The following is a 27,375-nucleotide window of genomic DNA, read 5'->3' on the forward strand; positions in this document are numbered from 1 at the left end:
AAGAGTGAAGTCAAAAAAGTCTACCGATCGAGACAATAATTTGGAAAAATTGTGTCAGCTTTTCATATGTATTGATAGTGGGTGTTCTGACGGGTACACTCATATTATTTTTAAACCATAGTTATTCATTTCTGACTTTTAAATTTAAAAAAAAACTAAATTGAATTCAGCCAACAAACTGACAGTTGTCCTATTAAATGACGCATCTGTAAATATCTCGTTTGCCTCATTGTTAACCGGGACAGTATCCCACACTAGAGATGGGTAAAACGATTCAGTTTGGAGAGTGAATCGTGTTCGGTTCACCAACTAAACGGAATCGACTCTTTTGATCGATTCAGTGATTCGTTTCAATACTTGGAAAAAATATATTTATTAGGCGTGGAGGGGGGGATGTTTAAGGATTTCGGTGCGAAAGAGCACTTTATTTGCGATTTTTTGTAGCAATTTGGGCGAAGCGAATCGATCCAAACCTTTTGTACATTATAATGTATCATTTCAATAACATTATGTAATTTGTATATGCAAAAATATCGACAAGCGACTCTGTGACAAAGCTTTGTGTAGAATGTCTCTGGAAAAACACGATTTGCGGTGTTCAAAAACTAATTAACCGATTTATTTCAAACATTGCACACACTTTCTATGTATGAGATACCTGACCCCTACCTTGAGTTATCGGGATAATTTTTCAATTAAGGGAGTTTTTTACTCATTTGAAATAAAAATTGCTATTTTTCACAAAAAATTCCACCATTTTCAAAAAATTCCACCATTTTCAAGATCAAAAATTACAACTATTATTAAATTTAAATTAGTTATGAGTAGATATTTTATTCCGTGTAGACGAACATAGCTCATTTGTTCATCATGGCAAACTCATTCGGTTCGTTGAGTTTATAATACATAGTCACTCTTTCAGTGAATCGCAGCTCTTTAAAAAAGAATCGCGATTCATTCGCTCGTTTTGAAGAATCGATTCATTTGATTGATTCGCGATTTATTCGCCCATCTCTAGACCCACACAGCATGATCTGGTACTTTTGCAATCCGCTAGCAGCTTGCAATACCAAGTTTCCTCTGCAAACTAGGGTAGATCTGATGAGGCAAGCGATAGAATAGAACATGGTGGCCTTTTACACTGTTTTCTATTGGCATCAGGATGCAGCCATTCTATGTGGCAGTATCAACTAAATCGGAGCTCCCATGTGGCAGTATCAACTAATGTGGCAGTATCAACTAAATCGGAGCTTACCGCTATTAATGTCACACTATTGAAATCAGTTAATTGTGGTCTCATCTTGAAGTTGCGATTTCAAAAAACCATAATGATATTGAGCTTGTAATTAACGAATAGAGATCATGACATTAGGATAGAGCGATGCGCTTATTGTGAAATTTTATTGAGTTTTTGTTTTTGCCTATTTGCGCTACAGCAGCGTAGCACCGCCAAAAACATCACGAATTGTAAAGTAAGTAAAGTTTTCTGCGTCAATACACTAGAGTAGCTTAGCCTACAACAAAACGAAAGCGGCACGCAGGTAAGGTACATAATTTGATCACACTGTGCAGACGCCTACTATGTGTTTAGTACCAATAAAATTCACTTTCGTAATCACCGTTCAAGCTTACCACAATGGGGTCAGTAGAACAGAACCGATAAAACTACAGCCTATGGATGTGGCTACTCGGACATACTGGACAGCAGTTATCAATGTACTAATAAGGTTAAGACTTAACTCACTCTGCATCTTGTATATATAAGTAGACTTTAAAATAAATAGTATTTGTTTTAGACAGAATTTTGGCTTTGCGGGTTATGCTCGTTTTTAAATTAAAGACACATCCAAGTCGTTATCTTACCTCTACGAAAGATGTGGGATATGCTTTAAAACTAGCGAAGGTCGTGAGCATATTGCTCCACATACTCATTTAGGCATCAATATTATAGGTAAAAAACAAAAATTAAAGGGGAACATAGATTCAGTTCTCAATCCCAGGACAATTGCACTCAAATATTCCAGGAATAGTTGTTTGAATTTAAGAACAACAATAAATGGAAATCAGTTTATTATTTCCAGTTTCAAACTGATAACACTGTTTATTTACACTACTGATACCATGTAAACATTCAATAGCAACTCGCACTACGATTTGATGTGTATCGTTGAAATCTCAAGTGGACCTGTCAATAAACCACTAACCACCGTTTAAGCGGTTATATACATTTGGTACAATAGAGTGTTCATATTATTTTTTAGAATGTATCACACAAACCAATTAAAAATTATCCAATAAGTTTTCATGCATTAATGAAAAAATATGTAAAAATAGTAAAAATCAATGGAACTACGGTTGTTATCCCGAACCGATTTTGTTTTTTTATAATGTTTGCGATGTGCACGATATCTTCGTAACAAGAACACCGATTCATCTATTTTTTCAGGAGCTCTTTTGTATTGCAACAGCTAGTTTGTGAACGAGTGGTTTTGTATGCATATTTTCTACAAATACATGAACATGTTCTACACCTTATCCTAACTATACATGTACCATTGACAATTTACGAAAAACACTGCTACACTGGGGCTCAAAGGTATATATGCACAACCCCTTAATGCTTGTTTATGAATAGGGACACCGACTTTAAAGTACCCTTGACAGCAATCAACCTACTTATGTCGTGCCGAGATTGTTTAATCGCTGCCTACCCTTAGTTCAATCACGTCGAAGTCATTAGTCCTTATACAAGAGCAGAGAATATTCGTAACGAGCGGAACTAAGCAAAGAATTCGGCGAAAAAAACAATGAAGCTATCAAACGGTTCATTGTATGCTGCATCAAAGCGATACTGGCATACTAAACAGCTAGCACAACATTCCTTCTTGTGCTGGTCAGTAGAAGGAAATCACCTGCCGCTACCGACTAGCAGCGGTGGCCAGCCAGCGGTTCCAAGTTCAATATCAAGGTTCGTCGTCTACGAGTGCGTGGAAGTTCACGATTACGTAGCAGCTAACTGTATGGACGTAAAAAGTTGAACTTAACATTTTGAATGCAGAATGCATGCAGACCATGAAACAACTAATATCAATCGGACCGAATCACTAAATATTCCTCGGAGCATGTTTAAAGCTATCGATGATATAGTCAAACTTATCAGTATCCCGCATATTTACAATTTTTTTTATATCAGTAAAGAATTACTGGAACATTGTACACTGATATGCTCTTGGTTAAGTATCCAGGTCCGACGATATAATTGTTTCTCGCTGCTACAAAAAAAAACATTGAATGAACTTTGCATGAGGCCTAGCATAGGTTATAGGTGTAGTCAAATGCGACACAAAACCATGTTTGCCCAGTTTAATATACCGCTAACTCTTGATTTATAGCAAAAGAAAACATTTTTGGGATATTCGGCATTTTTCAACCGATTTTTGATTTTTTATTAGCTCCAGTTTTATTAGTTCATTAGACCTTTTCAACGGTATGCTATTTATGCTTTTGAATATTTCAGATTCTCCTCTCCTCAGTAACTAACCCCAACTTAATGCTAGTTAGATCATTCCAACCCAGCACCAAATTGGCGCTAGTCACACGTCTTGCATGAACGTTTTACAACTGGCTAGTACCAAGTGATGTCTGGTTTAAACTTAACTAACTTGCATTAAGTTGAGGTTGGTTACTGACTAGCAGAATCCAAAACACTAAAAAAAACCATACTTTACGTAAGGGTGTTCTCATGCACAAAAACGTAAGTCGTGTTCAAAAATTGTTCCGTTTGTGAATTTTGCACGTTTTATACTGTTTTTCAAGAAATATTACTATATTACTCCCTAAGGACAAAATTGATTTAAAGCCGTCTTTATGCATGAAGGGCACTATACTTAACTATAATTAGTCTAGGTGTTTGCGTTTCGACTTCTTCTCTTCAGAACCACGGCACTTGACTAATGCACCGAGCTGACGCTAAGTCCAAAATTGACAACACTACTTGTGAACACACTAAAAGTCTTCCAACTTACGATGTCCCGTAAGTGAAGAGGTTCTGTTTGCTGATGAGACCTACTGAAATCGACATCGTAAGTTAAAAGACGTTTAGTGTGTTCACAAGTAGTGTTTCCAATTTTGGACTTAGCGTCAGCCCTGTGCATTAGTCAAGTGCCGTGGTTCTGAAGAGACGAAGTCGAAACGCAAACACCTGGACTAATTAAGAAATATTGTGCAATCTTGGGACAACAATATGAATTTTACCATTTGTTGGGTTTTTTCCATGAAAAATGTGCAAATGGTTCAACATGTTTCCGAAGAAACGTTTCTGTTCGAATGATTATTCGAAAGAACATTCGCATCCGACGACATTTTAATCATTTAAATCGGTCGAAAAATGGCGAAGGTTTTCATTTTTTCCTAAATTAGGAATTGCCTCATATGACTCTAAAGCTTACGGGAATATGCAAAACACGGTTATATAAACGCATTAGTATATGCGAAATTACACACACTCTAGCATACACTACATACAATGCGAATAAAAAAACCGACGCAATAACATACAAACGTTCGATCCTTTCGAGGCAAAACAATCCCAATTGCACTTGCGACCATTCACGTGTACTTACACCCACGATTTCGCAATCATAAAAACGTCCAGTCGATTAAGTTATCGTGTTAGCCCTCACAAATATATGAATTTATAAACGCAGTCACAAACGCCAACATACAAAACCCCGCTCTCCCACGCTCATAAATCGTTTTCGACCGGAAGATCACACTCTAAAATACAGAACTTATATACATTTCACAACAAATCTCAGGGCGCTATATTTAGAGACTCCAGTGAGAGAGGGTGGGGGGAGAGATCTTTTCCTTCCTTCTTATCAATCATACACTAAAAATAATCATCAAAATGACGGCTTGTACGAACATTCAAAAGTCCACGCAAATTTGGAAACGGCTATTCGGTTATATAAACAGATTCAAAAGATTGAAGTTATAAACAGGCTAGCACAAGGGACATAAAAGCATCCACGCGGTAAAACACGTTAACATAGAAACTTTTGTGCCATTTGCGATAATACAAATATTGTCACGCATACGAACATGTAATCGCGTTCATCCGCGCAAACCTACGTCCGCGATCTCTCATAAATAATACCCATTCGGTGATCAAGTCAATATGTTAGCAATTACGAATTTATATTCATAGCCTCAAGTGCGATTATATCCCTATGTTTGGTCCTAACGGCCTAGGTCCATGTCTTCATTCTTCGTAAAAAAACAAACTCATATACACTAGAAGTCTCAGGGCGCCATGGTCGAATAATCTGGTGATATATCTGAACCGTATACTCAATATCGAGTATACGAAAGCACACACGGAGTGGTTACACGGTCATACAAATGAAATTATACACGCAAAGCTACATGCACGCGACACACACAGCTACATGCATGCGAGCAAACCCGTTAATATACAAACGACCGAACTCTACGCAATAATACAAACCCAGTCACAAACAAAAACATGCAATTGTGAACATGCACGCAAATCTACGCCCGCGATCTCGCTAACATAAAAACGTTACGGTGATTAAGTGAACGTTTACATCTCAAGTGCGATTATACAAACGCGCGAGGGTGAATCAGTCACGTCCGGAAGCACCTACCCTTAGTCCTACCCAGCCCAGGCTCACATCCTTAGTTGGACCATTCTCAAAAAAATAACGCGCATATGCACTAGACAACAGACATTTCCAGAAACTCTAGTGATATGGGGGAACTCACCCTCTTCTAAGATCTGAAACGAACTCTCAACATTAAACATCAGGCTCGCAATCTCTGTGAACAGCAACAACCCTCGCGAATATGCAACTGGCCCCACGGTCATACAATCGAATTTATTATATGCACAATAGCACACGCGACATACAAACGACACGTTAACAAATAAACGCTCGAAACCTTCGCGATCATCCATGCAGACCTGCGCCTATGATTTCGCAAATATGAAACGCCTCGTATGTGTATCTTTTAGCACTTATAAACTTATAAACGCGATCTCACACACGAACATATGAACGCTCGTTTCCACGGTACCATGAAGTCTCCACGCCCTCACATCTTAACCGTACACTCAATATCACAATCGGAATCATGGCCCACTGCAATTGACCTTAAGTAGTGTTTTAATGAGTGACATTTCCCGTTGTGTCTGCAATTGGAGTGATTGATTCTGGCAGAGAGCCCTTCCTAAAACCAGCATTACAATTAAACCACTCTAAAAAAATCGTAATTTAAAAAAGAAATTAACTGATTTTTTTCGACACATAGACCAACATGATTCGTCAAAGTATGGGGAATGGTCTCATAGTATCGATATTCCATACGAGGCAAAAAGTATCCAGTTAACCCACTGTCATCTCCTCCATGTCTATTCTACTATATTGCACACTTCTCACTCATTCCATAACCGTGCAAGTCTAGCCGAGGCGCCAACGGTACGAAAACACCGCGATAGCAGACGATTCTTTAGATTGCATTGATCTAAATATATTCGGAATGGACACAACAAACAATCGGCCAATCTTAACTGTGATAATCAATTGAAGATAAAACAAACATTTGACATGCGATCGGTAGCTATAAACACGCGCTATCAAGATAACCTACAAAGTATATCTGATGTCTCATCACGACATTGTGATAGTCGGTTACAATATAAACAAAGAAGAGGTTAAGGAGAAATAATCGATGATAAAAAATGATTTTCTTTCTTTAATTTGCGTTTTAATGTGCTAGAAATATGACAGAGAAATATATTTTCATGCCAAAAGTATTTCAGAATTGAAAAAAAACCGCCTACCTACGAATTGAATTGAAACGTTCATCCAAATATGTATATTTTATATTATCGAAAAACCTATTTAAAAAAAACTGTACATTGAGGAGAGGTGAGGATAATTTGCCGAAAAACCATTTCTTCGATATGAAATAAGCTTTATTATTCACCGGTCTAGAGACCCACTTGACCCAAAACGAACTCTAAAGGGTTTTCAAAAAAGTGTAACACGAAACCCGTTAATTGCATTGTAGTCATATTTGAAAAGAAGCAGTAGAGAAACAACATTACTTAATAAAAAGTAAACATAGCGATTTGACAGCTTCAGCAAAGTTGTTCGTAATAGAAAATTCTACAAATTTGACGAAGTCATAATTTTATATCTGAAATTTTTTAAAAGATATCTCGCTTTTTAAGGGATTTATTAATGAAAACACTGCATCAAACAAAAGTGCCTGTAACGTGATACTATTGACAATAACTTGGACTTTTTGGCGTTAAATTGGCAATTTTTTTGCATGAGGGTATTATTACTGGTGCATGACTTTATTCGTGTTATAGAAATAGATTGAGTGAATGGTTAAATACTGTAGCTAAAATAGTCTCTACGAGTCATTATGCACAATGCGATGATTTTCGCTAATTTCAGCTACTTCACGATCGATTAAAAAGTCGAATACAAACTACACGTCTCAAGTGCTATGTCCTATTCGAGCAAGAGTTCAAGGCTTAACTTTGCAATTCATTATAGAACAAATTGGATAGAGCTGATATAATGCATACATGTATGGATCGCCGAATTTGGAAAGGAGATACCTTGCAATAATATTACTACACCAAAGTATATCCATACGCTTATTTATAGCTTACGATGATTGCGGCACGAGACAGTTAATTGATTTTAAAATTCATAGAATTACCTTTGGGTAATATTTGAAAATGTATTCGTTACCAAACTATTGACTATTGACATTTGACAGCTGCCATCGGAGGTACGGCTTTTGTGTACCAGGAATTCACTAATTCATAATCAAACCTATCAAATGTATGTAATTAATGTCGACCTTGGTACATTTCCCCTACTGAACCGAAGGGCGGAGAAGATCAAAGGTTTACCATTACAAAACTTAACTAAATTTCCACCAGTTCTTCATATCACTGACACTGTGCAATTATGTACACTGCGATAGTGAAAACAACTAATAGTTTCCCTCAAATAAACAAACGCTGATAGGTGCGCATATTATCGAAACGTGTGCCCTATCGATTGAATGGCATGATGCGATTCCATAAGTGACAGTCGTACGGAATACATTAAATTGCCCTGGTGTTACTAGAATGGTGCGAAATCGCCGACATGAAGGTGAGCAGGATTCATAAATTCCGTACGATATTAGACGAAAATTGCGCATCCGTGTCAGTATAGTTTTCAATAAAATAATATAAGTGGAAAATGATACGCCAGGGGATTCCATTATATGTGAAACATACACATTTCATGTCAAGCTGTAGTAATTTACATAAATCTTATTTAATCACCAGACGGCTCATTTTACTTTGAATCGGTATGAAGTAAAACAATGAACTCAAGCATGCCCAGTTCATCAAAAAAATCGTGCTCACATATCGACGATGAAAAACAAGCCTCATATCTCAGGCATTCTTTGAACCGTGTTTTCACACGGAGGAAATGAAATAATTCAGATTGTTATATTGAAACGCGCGCGTCGAGAGACGGGACCGCCAACAGGAACTAAGCTTTTAGGTTAGTAATCGGTTACCGTTTAGCGCACGTCGCTGTTTGCATGATAGTGCATAAATATTATAATTAAATTGTGACTTTTACATGAGATCATAATTTTTACAATTTGCAATATATTTCAATTAGACATATCACAAGTTAATGAATGCGTTCAAACCTTACATAACTCAAAACTACTAATATATATCTCAATAGGCAAAACTAAACATTAGACTAGTTTGTTATCGCAAAACTTTCCCCGTGCTGATGGATTTCAATACGTTTATTCTGAGTTCTAACAGTTGCTGCATCTACGCCAGTATATTGATCTCGTGGGAAGAAAATACAGCGCAAAGCACGAAAGCTAGTGTTACATAATTACGGTGTCGGTGCTGGAAGTGAAACTTTTCATTAGTATCGAAGAGCAGAAACTCTTGTTCCTCTCGGAAACACTTGATCCGCTGGCAATATTTAATCAACTATTGAAATAAAATATTACATTATATAAGTAAAAAAGGCTAATTTGAGCGTCTGATTTCGATAAAGAATCAAATGCACTTACTATACGGATTAAAATCGCCCTTATGTTTGTGCATTTATGTTTGATCGAGAACATCTCTTTAAAGAGCCATTAAATGGATCTGTCACCAGTTTGCCGAATGTTTTACGCTCCCCGTATAGATTCAGATGTAACCTGAACTAATCAGCACGTGCCGTTGTACACTCAATACTTATATACATTGCCACACGAGCTCTGCGCCATATATTGCCACTTGATTGTCTTACTTTGTAATTCTTTAGTTTTAATTCCATTTGGTGACTATTGCTTAATTGATAAAACAAAAAGTCTTTACATATTTATGAAAACCGATCCTATCTGCTAAACACAAACGGAACACTCTAGTTTTCATCATTTTTCTTCTACTTTGCGATAAATAAAATGCTCAGCACAATCAAGTTTTTTTTCGAGCTGCTATCGAATATTTTCCTGTGAAGCATATACATTGGTTGATAAAAAAAAACTCTTTTCTCGTCCCAAAAACGTGTGTTACACAAATGGCGCCACACCTTTTCTCACGGATAAAAAGTGGTGGCTATGATTTTTTTGAGAGTTGTCCTACTGCAGACGAGTCAGGAAATGTCACCTACTAAAACACTACTTAAAGCCAATTGCAGCCGACCGTGATTTTGAATGTGAAATTCATTGTACGGTTCAGATATGTGCGGGCGTAGGGACTTCGCGATCGCGTGTATCATGGCGAAGGGCTCGAGTGTTTGTAAGTTAGCGTGATCGATCACGTGTGCTATCGTGTATGTAACTTAGCGTGTATAAATTTGATTTTATAACAGCGTGTCGGACTGTGAATCTGATACTTAATTTCCGATGTATGGTTCAGGTGCTAGAGTGAGTTCCCGGTCATGTCCGTGTCTCCATGGAACGTGTTGTCTAGTAGATATGGGCGTCATTTTTTATTGGTCCAACTGAAGACATGGACCTCGGCTTCTAGGGCCGAGAGTGGGGATCCATGATCGCGCGAGCGGTGGGTAAATTTGTAAATTTGTGAATTTAATAGCACCACACGTTCACTTAATGGGTGCACTCACTCTTTCGGCTGATAAAAAATGCTTTTTTGATATTTTATATTGGGACAATTAAGATAGTATGCACCAATTTGATATAATACATATTAAGGGCAATGTGTGAGGATGAAAAAAACATTTAAGGGGACCCGGGGCTATTAAGACAGTGGGGGTAATTCGGACCCTCTCGATTTCTCAGAAAATAACAAGACTCTGACTATCGTACATATTCGTGTAACCGCCATTCTGAAACATGAACTTTGAGAGCTGAATTTGATTCTTTGTTCTTTGTAGAAAGGAGATACCGTGATTCGTTTTTTACCATTCTTAAAACAACAATCATTGTAATGGAAAAACCGTGATTAAATTCGCAAATAAAAGTAAAAAAATAAAAAAAATGTAAATGTTTTGGAAAGCTTGAGGCTCCTATTTTATGGAATGATTTTTGTTTGGGTGAAAACACAGACATTTTCGAGACGCTCACCACTTTTGTGTGAAATGAGCGTACGGGCTATTCGGACCCCCTATTCCGTCAACCACCGTTCAGCGGCTTGCGGCTGCGCACACCATTGCGAACGCCACAGCAAAGAAAATACATGGGCTGCTAATCGACAGCTGTGACTTACCAGATTAAGTTTTTGTAAAGCATTTTTTTGCTTCTTAAGAAGTGTCTCTTATAAATATTTCATAATTCCATTGTAAAAAAATTAAAGAAAAATGACGGTCTGAATTGCCCCGTAGGGAGGTCCGAATTACCCCTACATTGTAAAAGGATGGAAAAACTTAAAGGTTTGCAAATCGTCGCCTAGCGCTGCCATTGAGTAGTGCAAATGAACCTTTTATGACACCAAAATGCAGCTGAGATTTCAAACTGACAATTGGGACCTTTGACCGGTAATTTTTTTAGATCTATCCACCTATAAGGGCGATTTGCTTAAGTAGGTCCGAATAGCCCCGTGTTCCCCTACTACAATATGTGAAATTGAGTTTGTCTTCACATCTCGCCCTGAGCAGAAGCAAAAAATCGTCCCGCGCAAGTGAAACAGTCAATTCTACCTAAAAATCAATCGGTGCCTATCACACAAGTAGTCCATATAACAATAGCCCATACCTACTGTGTGATTTAGTGATGAGTGACGGTGCCCAGCAAAAAGCAACCCAGATGCGACCGAACTGTGTTGCTGTTGATTTTTCAAAATGCCCCGTAAGACCAGCCATTCGGGAAGTGGAACTGTTATTAAAAGTGCAGATGGAACTCAATCTGGCTGAAGTGAAAACCCTACAAATGCATCATATCAAACATTGCGTGCTGATTTCGTTCAACAACATTAACCAAGCTGAGTCATTCGCCTCGCGAAACAACATGCAGCACACCGCCGAATGCGGCAATGTTAAATATAGCATTCCCGTATACATCGAGAACGGCGCTGTAGAAGTTCGGGTCCATGATTTGGCTACGCGTACCCCTGACGGCGCGATTAAAAAATGCTTGCAAAAATACGAAGAAGTAGACTCCGTTACACATGATACATGGAGGATTTTTTTTTCCCGGGCATCCCTAACGGTGTTCGTGTGGTGAGAATGCGTGTGACCAAGCCAATTCCCTCTTACTTAAGCTTCACAGTGTTAGGAAGGGACGATGCCTTTGATCAAGCACCAACAACCAGTAACAACAACAACGAAACTAAGGCCGAAAAATACGAACATACAATAATGACCGATAAGAGTAAGACACAAACTGGAACATCTGACCGCGAGCAGCAGGAAAGTAGTACGGATGAGGACATGGACATGAACGACAATGCGAAAGAGACAAACGGATCGAACCTCAAATTGCAGTGGACAACACTGGCAATATTTCGCCCCCTAGAAAAAGGAAGAAAGCTGCGCCTGAACGAGACCAAAAATTTTACATAGCTGTTTTTTTTTATTTATTGTAAAAAAACAAACAATCGGCCTCGTCGAGCTAACGCATTTGGGCCTAAATAAATTTATTAATTAAAAAAAAATATAAAATATGTGAAATTGAAAATTAGTTCTGGTCGATATTGCAAATACCTCGCCGCTGACATCGAAATTGGCGTAAGTAACCCTGGCCTCAATTCTCATCTGAAATCATAATAACACATTTTTTTTTACTTAAGAGGGTTGTATATCGTCGATGAACCGAAAAAAATACTATTGTTGAACCTTCGCCACAAAAATCAGAGTCTTAAATTTTTTTTATTTTAATGGGAAAATTTCGATTATTTTTGGATTAAAAAATGAAAAAAAATATGGTTCATAAAAAACAATTTATCATGCCCTTCAAAATAAGCGTTATGCGAAGAAATTTGGGTCACTAGCTTTAGCCAATTTTAACAACACAGTTTTGAGAAAACTCGCTGCAGCCGGCTCGGCACCGCGGCCACGATTCCGAGAACAGGCTTATTCTCAAGGCTTATATCGATTAAAATAAAAATAATAAAATCGATTTTTTCAAATGTCTTTAGGGAGTGCTCTCCCTAATTACCAGGGTGTTTTAATGTTTGTGAGATTGCGGGCGTAAGTATGTGTGGATGATTGAAATTCCAAGTTCGCGTTCGGCACTAGGTTTGTGCTACCGCGAAGGCCACGAGCGCTTGTACGTTTTGAATTAGAGAGATTATGAGTGTCTATGAGGTAAATTAAAGGACCATCAATTTTGCAATACTTAATTAATAATATGGTTTCACATCGTACTTTTATGAAATTTTATCCAAATTGAACTTTTATGCACCTTCACGACAGCCACGAAATCGAAGTATATTTTCAATAACTCCTTATCGCACAAACTATGCAAAATATAGCCCCAGAAATCGAATGATGTATATTTATAATCACTATTGCGAATTAATTGATTTTACAATTTCTAAACTGAAACTAAAACAATATTTTATACACAAAAGAAATTCTAACGCGTAAAAGGATTATTCTGTAAAGACAGTTATTGCTTGAATCATAATGAATTTGCGTAAATATACATATACATATTAATAATTAAAGGAAAAATGTAACTCTATCTGTAACTATAGTAGTCACCATGGATTGACACAGTAAATAAAAATATAGATAAATAAATTCTCATTTTTAAAACAAAAAATTTAAAAAAACCAATTGTGTTAGTATGAGTCAATTTTAAGATATGGTAAAAAAACAACATGCTAAGTAGAAGCGTATAAAATGACCGATATTATTTTTGGTACTCATGAGGAGTGAAAAAGTAAACTACTAGAAGTACAGCAAATGCAGACTAATGAAGTAGAAGAAAACCACACATGAAACATACAATCAATACTCGTCCAAATGCCAACAAATTGTGTTTATTTACCATTAATGACAATTGCATTCTGTTAGAATTTTACCATTTTACAGAGATTCACGTCCGTCAGTGAACAAATTGTACCCTAGTTTATCCAATCCGATCTATCTCTATGAGTCGAGTCGAATGCACGAATTGAACACGGAAAAACGTGATCAGCGAATCCTAGGAAGGATTACCTACTATTCTATCATATACGCCAGGTCTGCATTCATTCCCTGACCCAGCTGTCACAAATACTCAGACGAAAATATACACATATACAGAGATAGACATACGACATGCACACAACAATTGTACACTAGTAGGGGAACTGTGTCTAAGACGGACACTGTGGGTAAGATGGACAAAAAGCGTTTCTCACAAAATGAAAAATTCAGTTAAATGATACTGATACTAGATGATTTTTTGAAGATTTCAAATGATTCTGACAGATACTGCAATTATCTAATACGCGAATTATCAGATATTTAAGCAAAACATTTTTTTCACCAGTGCGCGTGAACGGATATAATTTGTTGACGCCAGAACATAGCGATTTAAACCTGAAAGCTGTTGATCTCCGAATATATTTTTAGGTTGACATGATGTACTGGCTATTTAGCACTTGACTGTTGAAAAAACAAAAATCATTTTTAAAATTTGGTATCAAGTTGGGTACAACGGACACAATACGGTAGAGAAAGAAGGACATTCCTTACGCGAATACAAAGCAGAATAATATTTTTTTTTATTATCGCTAGATTGTGATGTACCGACAGAAAACAAAATTTAATCGTCGAGAAGCTCTTCACCAACGCCGCATGTCTTTCTTACTCATGCCTAAGTTGACCAACTCTGCCAAAAAAATCGCATAGTGTACGGATTCATTTCATCAGAGTTGATCAGCTTACTCATGCCTAAGAAGCTTTTTTTCGGCAGAGTTGATCAGCTTACTCATGCCATACTACTTTTGCAATGACGATTTTGTGCCGGCCGCATTTTCACAACCATTTTAAACATTTTTCTGTTCGAAAATTTATTAGAATCAGTTACTGTATTGATGGAATATGATCTCAAATTACGGTTTACGTGCAATTTATGAGAAATGTATCAATCGATGAGTCTAATTTGCTATTTAACCTCAATTAGCCTGTGCACGATGACGAAGCCGACCGATAAATCGGCACACAATGACCCCACTGCGAGCCACCAACAATGCCATTAAGCTGTGAAACAATGTCTTCAAAAACGGCACACAGCAAAAGTAAATCCACGTCGATGCGCCAGTCGGCTAGGCCAGCGTGCACAGGCTGGTGCAAAGTATGAAAAAACACAAAACATAAAAAGGCCCATAAGCTCTCTCGGCTTCCTCAATGCACCACTATCGATGCGTAATGCAATAACCATCTTAGAGCAATTGTCTGTCAGAGGTTCTTTAAAACTGATGCACGACATACGCTTGATGATGTTTGCAATACCATTCAACCCTTCAACCTAGGAGAGGAGACTTCTTTGGATTTAATAAACTTTTAATGAAGTGTTGCCTGAGTCAGTTTTGCATGGGGCCTAATAGTAGTCGATTCCCACGACTACTATTAGGCCCCATGCAAAACTGGCTGGGTTTAACTTAATATTTTGTATGCAAGAGTTGTTTCCTTTAACTAGAAAATTTAATTTTTACCTTTCACCACATAGAGGGTGCCAACACTATTTTTTCAACTAAAAGAGTTAGATATAAGATGTCTTCTACTAAGTTGTAGAACAAGCCTTTTATGGTAATTCTTGTGAACATGTCCATATTCTAGCTATCTTCCTTTAAAAGGCAGCCGTCTATGCGGTGAAATGTGTAACTAAAATTTTGTAGTCAAAAGATTACTCATATCATGTACTAAAATAATTCCAAACATACTATTCAGTTAAACCCAAACATTATTTACGCAAAAATAAGGTTTATAGGAATCGAGTAATGATTCACCACCATGTGCTGTTAGACCCCACGCAAAACTAACTTAGCCATCACTTAATTAAAAGTTTAATAACTTCTTCTAAAGCAGTTGGATCGATTGGAAGTCTTCGACAAAGTTGTAGGCAATAAAATTATCTTTCTTATTTTCATTTTCAGTTATAAACTGATGCATACTGTGGCACAGTGCCACTTAACAGTGAAAATACAGCTTAGTGCACCTTCTCGATGTGAATTGTCGAAGCACGTTAGTCCGGTAGACTTGTACGATTTGATTCAAATTTGGAACAAGAACTCCTGGTGGAACTAGGAATCGACTCAGGGGTAGGCCGATTGAGTTTTCAACAATTCAAAAGTTTTTTTTCTGGGTAATCTACTGTTCATGATATGCTTGACTCACTCCGTACTTCACCTTCCCCCCACTTAAGTGATGTGATATTTAGCCTACCATATTTTACGTTAATTACAGAAGTATTGCTTGGGACCATAGATCGAGTTGCTATATTTTAAAATAATAATAATCTGTGTCGGGTTTATTCCAATTTGTCTGTGCTAAATAATATAAACATTCGATTGCTGCAACAAATACCACACAACGCTTTTCGCTCTTCGATGTAAAATACGATAATACCGTAAAACGGGGTAACGTTTATCATGTGTAACTTGCATTAGCAAATTCTTTGATTGCCCCAACAAAATTATCGAAACAAAATCAATATATACAACATTCATCTGGCAGCATTATTCTGTTATTTAATATTATTTATTTTAAATATACATTTTCCAACAGATCAAACGATCTTATATATAGTTTTAAAAATTAAAAGTGTTAGAAACTTTTTCCACAAAGTAGCCGAAAAGAAATGTACAGTAACAAAACCATAATGTTTACAGAGACAGTACAGTAATTTTCCAATAATTTACAATAAAGTCTAATGTTTCAACACAATACAAAAACAATAAACTTCAACGTTGCTACAGTAAATTTTAATGTAAAATCGACTTTTACAGTAAAAAGAGGAGTAGTTATGTATCTTAACATTAAAAAATCTACATTTTTTGCTCAATTAACATTTTTTGTAACATTTAATGTCGGTTTATTGTATTTATTTTTTCGCTGGACAGTAAAATTTATTGTTACAGGAAGTTTTATTGTAAATCGAGTGCGAAAACTCTGCGTGGAACAATGCTGAAACAGTAATAACCATAATGTCTATTGTTTTATGATTCTTTGTAGGGTAGACGCTACTGTAGATTTCTATCCGGGTAGTCAACGTTCCTTCGTTTTACGGTACATACATAAACAACGCATCGAACGTCGATACAAGACAATGCGAGAGAATGAACGAAATGAGGAATAACATAAGGCGCCCCTATTTGAGGTACCAATATCATTACAGGGTAGATACATAAAGCGCAACAAGTTATATTGAGAGAGAACGAAATTACTATTTCTGAATGAGAAGTATTGTGTTTTGTTGTGAATGAATATTCTGATTATGTTAGGTTGTTTTTTATTACCTTTACCCAAGCCAGCCTAGCATTACCTAAAGTGGTGTTTATAAGACAATTGTCAGTTATTATCGCGAAATAGAATTAATTTTCGGGGTCGGGAAGCGAACCCAGGTGAGCTGTGTACCAAGCATTCGACTTACAGCTAAGGTTTATCAAATAGAACATGTTATCATTTTCATACTAGAAAAAAATGTAAAAATAGGTCAAATTGACGGAATTACGCGTAAAAAGTAGCGGTGTTAGGGCCATTCTCTCGAATTGGCTCTTATTTCTTTATGTTGTTTGCAGTGAAATTTATGAACTCGCATAGAGACGAACGAAGGCATATTTTATCGAGCAGAAAAAACTGTCAAAAAGAACAAGTAATGCGATATATTTGAGAAAAAGTATCTTTGCCCATTATAAAGGGTGTAATGATTAAATAATGGTCATGTGGGTTGTTCTTCGGTGAAATCTCGAACCGAATGTATATTTATAGCCACTTTTCTTCTAGGATGGGACCCCAGTGCGACGATCTAAGAAACAAATTTCGTCAACCAGACTCTCGAGGAGGAACAAAATAGGAAATCGTGAGCACTATGATACATTGAATTAATTATACAATTTCAACCTACTTCAATGCATTTAATTTATTTTAAGACAAAAAAAAACCTAAAACTTTCTGGTTATTATGGTAATGTACTTTTTAATAAAAACTAGACTATTTAAAAAAAAAACAGAGTTTTCGATAAATGCTTCCTCCGCTCTTTTCCGACGAATATTTATGGTAAAAATATTATCATATACGTAATTGAAGAGAATTTTATTTGCAAGTGCCGAAAAACAATTTCGAAATAATAGCTCATGATTTTCGAAGTAAACAAGACAAAAAATGCGTCTAAAACAATCTTAATTCCTGAAATAAGCATCACATGGATAGTTCTACAGCATCACTACACACAGAAAAAAAATGTTGGTAAAAATAAGTTTTTCACTCTTAGCAAAAAACAACCAACGCATACTCTTAGTTTAAAAATAAAACTTTTGTTTTGAGTACTATTCTTCATTTGCTTAAAAGGAAAACTTTTACTTTGATTATTATTCTTGATTAATTTAAAAGTTTTACTTTCAACCTAATAGTTGGTTATTTTTTGCTAAGAGCGGAACACTCTTACTTTTACCAATATTATTTTCTGTGTGTAGGAGAGTAACGAAACCCCTAATTCAGACCTTCACACTCACAGGTATAATATTTGATTTAACGAATATACTCGCAATTGAAAAAATAACATTGAGCGAGTCACGCAAATTAGATACTGTAACTACCGCTTCTCGCAGAATGAACTCTTCTATATATCAGCTAACTACAATATAAGTTGGGTAGGCGAATTCATTGATTCCCAGCTGGCGTATGTGGCAATATGAGAGAGCATATCGAGCACCCCCTACGTTACGTTGACGGTGGTACAGTGAGAGAACGAAAGGTGTTTCGTAAACAAGTCAAGCGTATACTTAATAGCAACAACAAGAACTGGAATCTACAAGCGACAAGTTGAAGCTAAGTCTACAGAAAACAGATCCTTTGATTCATACTGCAAACCACAAAGTATTTGCTCCGATTAAACCTATCTGGAGGTCAGGGCGTGCAAAACGACATCTTCCTTTGTACTGTGCGATTCCATTTTGCATTACGGGAGTTTGATTTCAAAAGTCTGAAAACACACAGTGAAACGTGTCTATTCCATCCAATGTTCAGTGTTCAGTGCCAGTTCGTAAAATGCAGTTGTGCCATATAGTACTGCATGCAAGGCGTCAGCTGATAGTGAAAAAGTTTGCAAAAACAACTGTGTAGAATAGTGCTGTGGCCGTATACAACTAGCACAAAACTATTTAATTAAGTGGTTTCCACCTCGTTCAACCGAACGCAGGAGGTCCTCATCGTATTGCCTTGACACATTGCAACGAAAGCTGCACTCCGAGATGACCCGAAACGCAAACCAATCAATGCATCATTGAGCAAATCTTCCATATGGCTTGGCGGTCCAGTGATAGTGAAACGTGGAACCAAGAGTGTGTTTGTTGTTCATAGCGCGTCTACAATATGCTATCATTCACGCTGCTACAAGTTTGCCCGATTATCGTCTGCTGCAGTTTGGAAAGGAACAACTGGTCCTGCTAAAGTGGACGCTATAGTGCAGCATATTACCGTATCAGAACAGAACGTGAGGCGACCGGGTTGTGAATTGAAACAAAAACACACAGGATTCTTAGCGAAGAGAAACTATGTTCAACTGTTGCGGCAGACGCTATGACTACCGTCCTATTGATCTTGCATTTCAACGTAAATATCACCTCAACTCAATTAACATATTTACATGTAGGCGATAAGGCAACAGTTGTGAATTTGGAACAGAAATCGTTGAGGGGGCCGTGCACAAATTATGTAGCATTTATACACATTTTGTGGTGAAGTTTCGTGAGGGGCGGGGGATTATAAGATTTGTTTGGAGTAAAATAGCAACATGATAGGTTTTTTTTAGAATATCGTTTGGGTCGATATTCTATAGTCTGACATGCAGCATTGCTTTTGAAATTGACATACAGCTTCGACTTTTCGGCTCCTGTAAATAAAATTCGCTTCAATGGCATATAAGATAATATTTGTGCCATACATATTTGTTGGAAAATAGCAGAGGAAGCGTTTTATTTTCTAGATAGCACACGGAAAAAATTGTTCCCAAAATCGTTAATAAAGTCCCATAAATTCTGGAACAACCACGTTTTTACGTTACGAAAACAGGACCATGAACAAAAATCATGGCTTTTATAATTATGTTCAATTTCCCGCTTTTATTAGTTGAAATATTTGTTTTGTTTTGTGAACTTAAGTCAACCAATTGAACCAATTCGCGATTCCTAGTACTATTAGGCCCTAGAACACCGTTATTCATTTGATAAAGTTCAGTGTGATGTCTCGACAGAAAAAGAAAACTGCGCTGAGCACCAAAACTACATTATAGAGCCACAAATCGTGTTCGTGATATAGTTCATTGAACAAGGTCCAGTTAATTAGTCACACATTGATGTTCCTGTTTATATTGTCACGAAAGTCCGAGTACAAAAACCGATAATAACCAAAAAATAACACATCAAGCGAAGAGAAATTACGAATGTAATACGAATATACGAATAAAACTGCTAATATCATAAACATCAGTCACATCACTCCACGTGTCAAATTCGAATGTAAGCTCAAGAATACAATACGATAACTTGCAAATAAATTACGAAAATCGTGATTATGGTCCTAAAATCAAGAACATAAATCATACTATTCGTGACCAAAATATCAAAAATCTTGACTAAGATCCTGAAATCATGAGCATAAATCGCTCTACTCGTGAATAAAAATTACAAAAATCCTGACTAAGATCCTGAACTCATGAACATAAATCACTCTACTCGTAACCAAAATATGACGATAGCGTGAATAGAAATTATGAAAATCGTGCCGAAGATCCTGAAATCATAAATATAAATAACATTACTAACATAAAAATCGTGACTAGTATCCTGAAATCATGAGCATGAATTACTCTACTCATGAATCAAATACCTCGAAATATAAATTACGAAAATCGTAACTAAGATCCTGCAATCATGAACATAAATCACGCTACTCTGATAGAAAAATCTGATAGCTAACTCATGAATAAAATATCACGTCAACTTAATGAGAAATCACAAAAGATCGCGAATAAGCTCCTGCAATCATGAACATTGTTTAACTGTCGTCTATGTATTCCCAAATTGTAAACAAGGATCACAATAAAAACTAAACATGTCCAGGGAACGACCACAGTAACCCTACCAAGCATTCGAATGTAACGACAAATATATATTCGACGCGAACTAGTTTTTTGGAAAAGCAAATAGTTTCATAAATACGAAGTTTATTATTCATAATTTCAAGAACTTGGTCACGGTTTTCGTAAATCCTTCAGTTCACGAAGCCATTATCTTGTTTTTATAAACGGATTTTTTTTCTGCGCGCAGTTTTCGCTGCAACATGCATTTTGTTCTGTAAAGGTATATCCCAGAAAGAGCCTAACAATTTTACCGAAGGAAGTACTGTGCTAGAATGGTTATTTCAGTTTAAAACTGTTCTTACTTGCATCATCTCAGTAATCAAAATATATTGGCTCAAATGGCACGTTCCCCGTGTGTAGTCGGGGATTTATGCCTTGTCTTTTCATTATTTCCTGAGCCGAAGGAAAGGAGAAGCAAGAAAGAGGCAGTAGAATTTGAAGGGTGATAAAATTAACAGCACAAAAACAAACAGCAGGTAAATTAAAATCACAAGTAGCTCAAATCTCCTGCGAGTTCGACCAAAGCTCGTTACCGCATTGGATAAGAAACTTTAGTATGAGCTTCAGACGTCAAAACTCGTATATGTAAGGACGGCCGAAAACTCGAAATCGCAATTACGCTACTGCAGGGCAGTTGCATATTAGATGATATGAGGTTCAGTAGCTGGATTCACAAAGATCAAACGAAAATGACTCAGCGCGCTGAATAGTGTCCTTGTGATAATTGAGTTTGCAGTGGCCGGTTAACACCCTGGTCAGCATTCCGCAATGCTGTTTCGAAAAATGTAGGAGATCTTTCGAAATCACTGGGCACGGTTGTTCTAGAAACGCCTTTGTTTGGCGACACATTTGTAGATTTCTCCAGTAATTGCGGTGCTCGGAGGAAGCCCAGAACCTATTTTTCCCTTATCCAACTTGTCAAAATTGGCAGAGCGGGCTCAATACCAACGAATTCATTCGCTGCATTTGCCCTGGCCAATTCTTCCAATTTCCAGTAATACCGGAATGTTCGGGCACCCACACAAGTAGGTAGTGTTAGCAATGCTTAGTTCTTCGATTTGGGTTCGGCACGCGATAGCTAGCTTAGACCGTGATTTGGCTGAGCTAAGGGCCTTGATTGCAGCCTAGCTATCTGAGCAGAAGTTCATAACTTTAACTTTGCCGGACAAGCTCTGTTGAAGGGCTGATTGTACCCCGCACATAATCGCGAAGATTTCTGCTTGGAATACAGTACAGGATCTACCTAGCGAGTGAACCGTCAGTTTAACAGACCACTTGCTCTCATGAAAAGAACCATTAATGTTTTGTTTAGGTTAATTAATAATTTAACTTGTCGACACCACTGTTCGACAGCTCTTAATGCTTGTTGCATTAAGTCAAAGATTGTTACGATGCAAAGTCCAGTAATTAGTATTTGGTAATCGTCAGCAAACCCGTAGGTTGGAAATCCAACCTCATTGAGTTTCTTCAACAAGCCGTCGGCAACCAAGTTCCATAACAAAGGTGACAGAACGCCACCCTGAGGACAACTGCAAATACTCATCTTCCGTATCTCAGCCTGTCGAAGTGACGAGCAAAGAATGCGGTTACTAAGCATTGCGTTTATCCAACCCGAGATACACGCAGATATCCCATGACCGCGCGTCGCTTCCAGAATAGACTGGACGGACACATAGTCAAAAGCTCCTTCAATATCTAGGAATACACCCAAGCTAGGTTGCTTCAGCGAGTCGGTGTCTTCGTCTCTCGGAGTACCGTGGATAGGTGCACCCGTTGTGTCAGACTACCTACTACTGTCTCTATCTATCGATTATAACGTAGCAGCCGTATAACTTTCATGTACCAACCCTCGTCCTCGCAGTCACAACAAGAGCCGGTATTAGTCCGACCAAGCAACAGGCAGCCCTGTTTCGTGTAAGGCCAACCGGGAGACTCTCCTGCGCGCTTTCGTTCCTCGCTTACAAACCTCATGATAGCCTTCTCGACCTGCCATACCGCGAACAGACCAGCTATGCCATAGAAGAACAGTGGTCGGACTCGACACGCATTCTCGCTCTGCTTTCTGACATCTCTATCGCTCGCTCATTTCGAACCCTCTGATGGAATCTGTGTTCTCGGGATGCCTGGTGCATTAGACCTCCGATATATCCGCATACACTGTGTCAGAAATGTATTTTCGTCGTATATCGTCACGATTACCACACTCCCTATAGATAGATTTTTACCAACAAGGACAAAAATTTACTACCACTATCAACGATTACGCCCGAGTGCATGTAACGTGTATGACGTTTGGAAGTTATATGCCATAGCAGATATGGCAAAAAGTTACTATTCGACATTCGAACGAACATAGTAGGCTTTGTCTACCACCAAAATATCAGTACACCTACAACCAATGCAGGCTGTTATTTTTTAAACATCATACAAACTTTGGTTTTATACTGTGAAATTCCGTTCAATTTTTTTTTTAAATCTCTTCACAATGATTTTGTTGGAACCCTAAACCCCTGCCATCATTTGGGTTTGTTCTGCTCCCAAGCCCAGTTTGTTACAAAAAATCGATGGTCAAAAAGGTTTATGTTCACATAAAAAGCAGAATACGAACATTCTTCGATCTGCCTGTCGAATAGTCAAGCCGCGTTGACACCATGTGCGCTTTGTTTGTTTGCACGATGATAGGCAATGTCAAATGTAATAGAGTATTGCGCGGATTGGATGTAAGCCTACTTAGGTATTTTTGCCATACTCGATACGTTTCGGAAAAATGTAGCACTTGAACCCTCTAGTCCGCTTGAGTTAACGGAATATTTTTCGAATGACCCATTCCAAAGTTATTTCTATATTCATTTTCACCTGGAAGATGCAATTTCATAAAACTTTTGTTTTAAACTGTGAAATTTCTGTTAAATTTTTTTTCCTATAACTTCTTCAAATTGGTATAGTTAGAAACCTAAACTACTGCTATCATTTGGATATGTTCTGCTCCCAAGCCCAGTTTGTTAGGAAAATTCGATAGACAAATGTTTTTCCAACTTTAAAAAAAGATATTTTTTACAACTAGAATGTCCCAAAAAATCTTTTTTTACGGTTTTTACTGTTTTTTTAGAATTTACTTTTTTGCTTTGTCATTAGATCTCGACGGTTCACGCATTTTGATTTTTTTTCAAAAGTTTTTAAGCCCTTGTTGTACTATTTTTGTTTTATTTTTTAGCGGTTGTCGCTTGTTTTGACATTCGATGTTGACGTTTCATGCTATTTTTAGACATATTTCGATAACGAAAAATTATCAATTTTCAACATTTCATGTACTAGCCCCTCCCCCCACCCTCTAAATTTTTTCGAATATTATGAAATCAACATTCGAACGCTGCACCCCTTTAATAATGTCCGATTGAGCTAAAAAATTGAATAGATTCATTTTTCGATATAATAAGTATTTTATATAAGACTTTATGCGAATATTTAAGATGCTCATTTTCATTTTCCCTATAGAACCACCCTAGTTCTCAATACAAACTTTGATTTTGAACTGTGATGCCCCGTTCCAATTTTTTCAAAAAAAAATTCGCCGCGGGTTTCTTGGGGCCCCAAACTTTCGCCATTTTTTTGTTCTGCTCCCCGATCTTGTGTTATAACACTGTTTTCGAGTAATTCTCCAAATACATCCAACAATGACTATTCATGTTTAATCTCTTTCGATTAATACGGCACACCGCGGGAAAAAGTATCAAAAAACGCGACTTTATTCAATGGCATAATAATTGCGATTATCGAAAATGTGCACTCCTTATGTAAAAATGTCTGGGGAATCTATTGCATGTATTTAAAATGACCGCAAAATACGCTATCATTCTTGTTTTACCCTAATTCCTCTTTTTGTTAGTGTTTATTTTAATTACTGGCTATATAACTAGGAAGAAAATTGAATGCGGGCTACCATAGTTAGTGTTCCTTATGCAAAAAGTTCAAATATTCAACATAAGGTAGTAGGATTGTCTGCATAAAACGTTTAAATCCGTTTGAGCCATAGTCTCCTCAAATGTTGGGTTTTTAGCTAACTCTACTCAACATCTTGGAAGCAGGCATAATACTGCTGATCAAAAGTAATGTTTCTCATGCAAAAAAGTGCAAGGAAACAAGTGAAGTGAAATGAATGACCGCACGGGACATGTGCACCTGTTTTACCCAGTTTTTTCACAAAACTCCAGAGGGAAATTAAACATGGCAATATATTTCGGAGAGTCCATGCATTGATCAATAGTTGTATTGCATATGTAAAAAGGTTCTGGGAATGAATTGCCGCATGAGATGTGTAAACCCGTTTTGCCCCGTATTCTTCCCATTATTCAACATGAAAGTTAAACCATTTACACATTTAGGGAAGAGGTAGAAGACGGCTTATCCAAAGTAGCTATTATCATTTTAAAATGCGAGGAATCAATTGAAGATAACTAAAAGGACCGCACGAAACTTGGGTATCCGTTTCGCCCTAATTTTTCTCAAAACTCGAGTGTGAAGTGAAATCTGGCACTTCATTTCAGAAAGAGGCTGAATGAGACTGATCAAATGTATCATTTCTTATATAAAACAGTCCGAGAAATCGGTTGATGATTAATAAAACGAACGTACGAAATATGTGTACCCGTTTTACCCCAGTTCCCAGAACTAAAACTTGAAGTTTATCATTTAAGAAAAAGGTTGAGCGCGGCATATCAAAAGTAATATTTCTTATTTATGAAAGCCTGAGAAATTGTTTAGAGATCGAATGACCGTACGAAACGTGTGAACCCGTTTTACCCTACTTCTCCTCATATCTCGTGTTTTCAGTTAAACCTGACTACATTTCGAAAACAAGCCGAACGCTATTTTTGCAAATATGAATTACTACTTTTCATCAGCTACATTCTGACTCTTTCTGAGAAGTATAGCTAGGTTTAACTTCACACTTGAGTTATTAGAGGAACTTAGGGTAAAACGGGTACACAAAAATAAAAGTGTTCTGATGATTACAATATCCAATTAGCCAATATTTACAAGTTTCTACTGAACCCACATAAACATTTGTTTCACTTCTCCCTTTTCAGCGAGTGGCTTCGGTATTCGACACCTGCAAACGTTGCTGTTATTCTTCGGACTTACTGTTGCCTATGCCTTACGGGTGAACCTCTCCGTCGCCATCGTAGCGATGGTCGACAAAAAAGCTGCCAACGAACACTTTGAGGAATTCAAATGGAACGAAAAGACGCAATCAATCATTTTGAGTAGCTTTTTCTGGGGTTACGTGGTGACTCAGATTCCCGCTGGTCAGTTGGCTCAACGGTTTGGCGCAAAGATTCTGCTACTTTTCTCGCTCGGGATTTGTTCTTCGTTAGCCATACTAACGCCGTTCTTCGCACACATTGGTGACAGCAAGGTATGATTGAATACTTGCATTTTCCACTGACCGACTGATCATTTAACGTTTTATTTCATTACAGCTTGTGATAGCTCTCCGAATAGTACAAGGTCTCAGCCAAGGTTTCATCTTCCCATCAACACATACCTTATTGTCAAAATGGGCGCCAGTTTCGGAACGGGGTCGCCTGGGAACGTACTGCTATGCGGGAGCTCAGTTTGGAACCGTCATTATGCTGGCCATTAGTGGTTTTTTGGCATCATCCTCTATGGGATGGCCGGGAATATTTTACGTGTCGGGAGCAGCGGGTCTAGTATGGACTGGTCTGTGGTACATTTTCGGCGGCAATTCTCCGGTAGAACATGGAACCATTTCTGCAGAAGAGCGAGAATTCATAGAGAATTCGTTAGGAAATCAGGACCACAGTAAACGAATTGTTACACCCTGGAAAGCTATCTTCACTTCAGCCCCAATGATCGCCCTGATCATCACACACAGCAGTCATAACTGGGGATTCTGGACACTACTAACCGAAATGCCAACGTATATGAAGAACGTGTTGGGTCTGGATATAAAAAGCAATGCTCTGTTATCCAGTTTGCCTTATTTGGTTATGTGGATACTCAGCTTGGTTTTCAGTCCGATTTCAGACTTCTTGATCAATCAAAACTATCTTTCGCGTGTCACAAGTCGAAAGCTGTTCAACTCCATCGGATTATGGATTCCAATGTGCGCTTTGCTCGGACTTGCGTATGTGCCTAAAGGTGGCACTGAACTGGCTATTGGCCTACTAACGGCGGCTGTTGGTATAAATTCAGCAACATACCTAGGCTTCCAGGTGAATCATATAGATTTGGCACCCAATCATGCTGGTACCATGATGGGTATAACAAATTGCGCAGCAAACGTCATGTCGATTATTGCCCCATTAATTGTTGGCCTTGTACTACATGACGCTGTAAGTGTAAAACTAAAATATTAAAGATTTTTTCAAACAGATAAAACTTTTTCCATTGTAGAAAGATCCAGTACAATGGAGAACCGTATTTTACATCGCCGCCGGTATCTACTTTTTAGGAAATCTAACATTTGTGCTGCTTGGAAAAGCTGATATTCAACCCTGGAATGAAGCACAGCCAAACAAAAAAGATGGTACGTCTTCTTTC

General features: G+C 37.5%; 1 protein-coding gene across 3 annotated transcripts in view; it reads left to right on the forward strand.

Moving 5' to 3' along the window:
• The window catches only part of LOC131684357 (putative inorganic phosphate cotransporter), a 39,593-nt gene that overhangs the window by 11,722 nt on the left and 496 nt on the right, over positions 1 to 27,375 (forward strand). Inside the window, exons 1-4 of one of the 3 annotated variants that reach the window (XM_058967168.1) lie at positions 8,096 to 8,204; positions 25,899 to 26,227; positions 26,292 to 27,167; positions 27,229 to 27,361. In XM_058967168.1, the coding sequence (XP_058823151.1) occupies positions 8,180 to 8,204; positions 25,899 to 26,227; positions 26,292 to 27,167; positions 27,229 to 27,361 (1,363 nt within the window). In that variant the 5' untranslated portion in view covers positions 8,096 to 8,179. Of the gene's footprint in view, positions 1 to 8,095; positions 8,205 to 18,379; positions 19,284 to 25,898; positions 26,228 to 26,291; positions 27,168 to 27,228; positions 27,362 to 27,375 lie in introns of those variants that run through there. The other 2 variants (XM_058967167.1, XM_058967166.1) reach the window with 2 other exon arrangements.

Source organism: Topomyia yanbarensis, chromosome 2, assembly GCF_030247195.1.
Source record: "Topomyia yanbarensis strain Yona2022 chromosome 2, ASM3024719v1, whole genome shotgun sequence".
Lineage (NCBI taxonomy): Eukaryota > Metazoa > Arthropoda > Insecta > Diptera > Culicidae > Topomyia > Topomyia yanbarensis.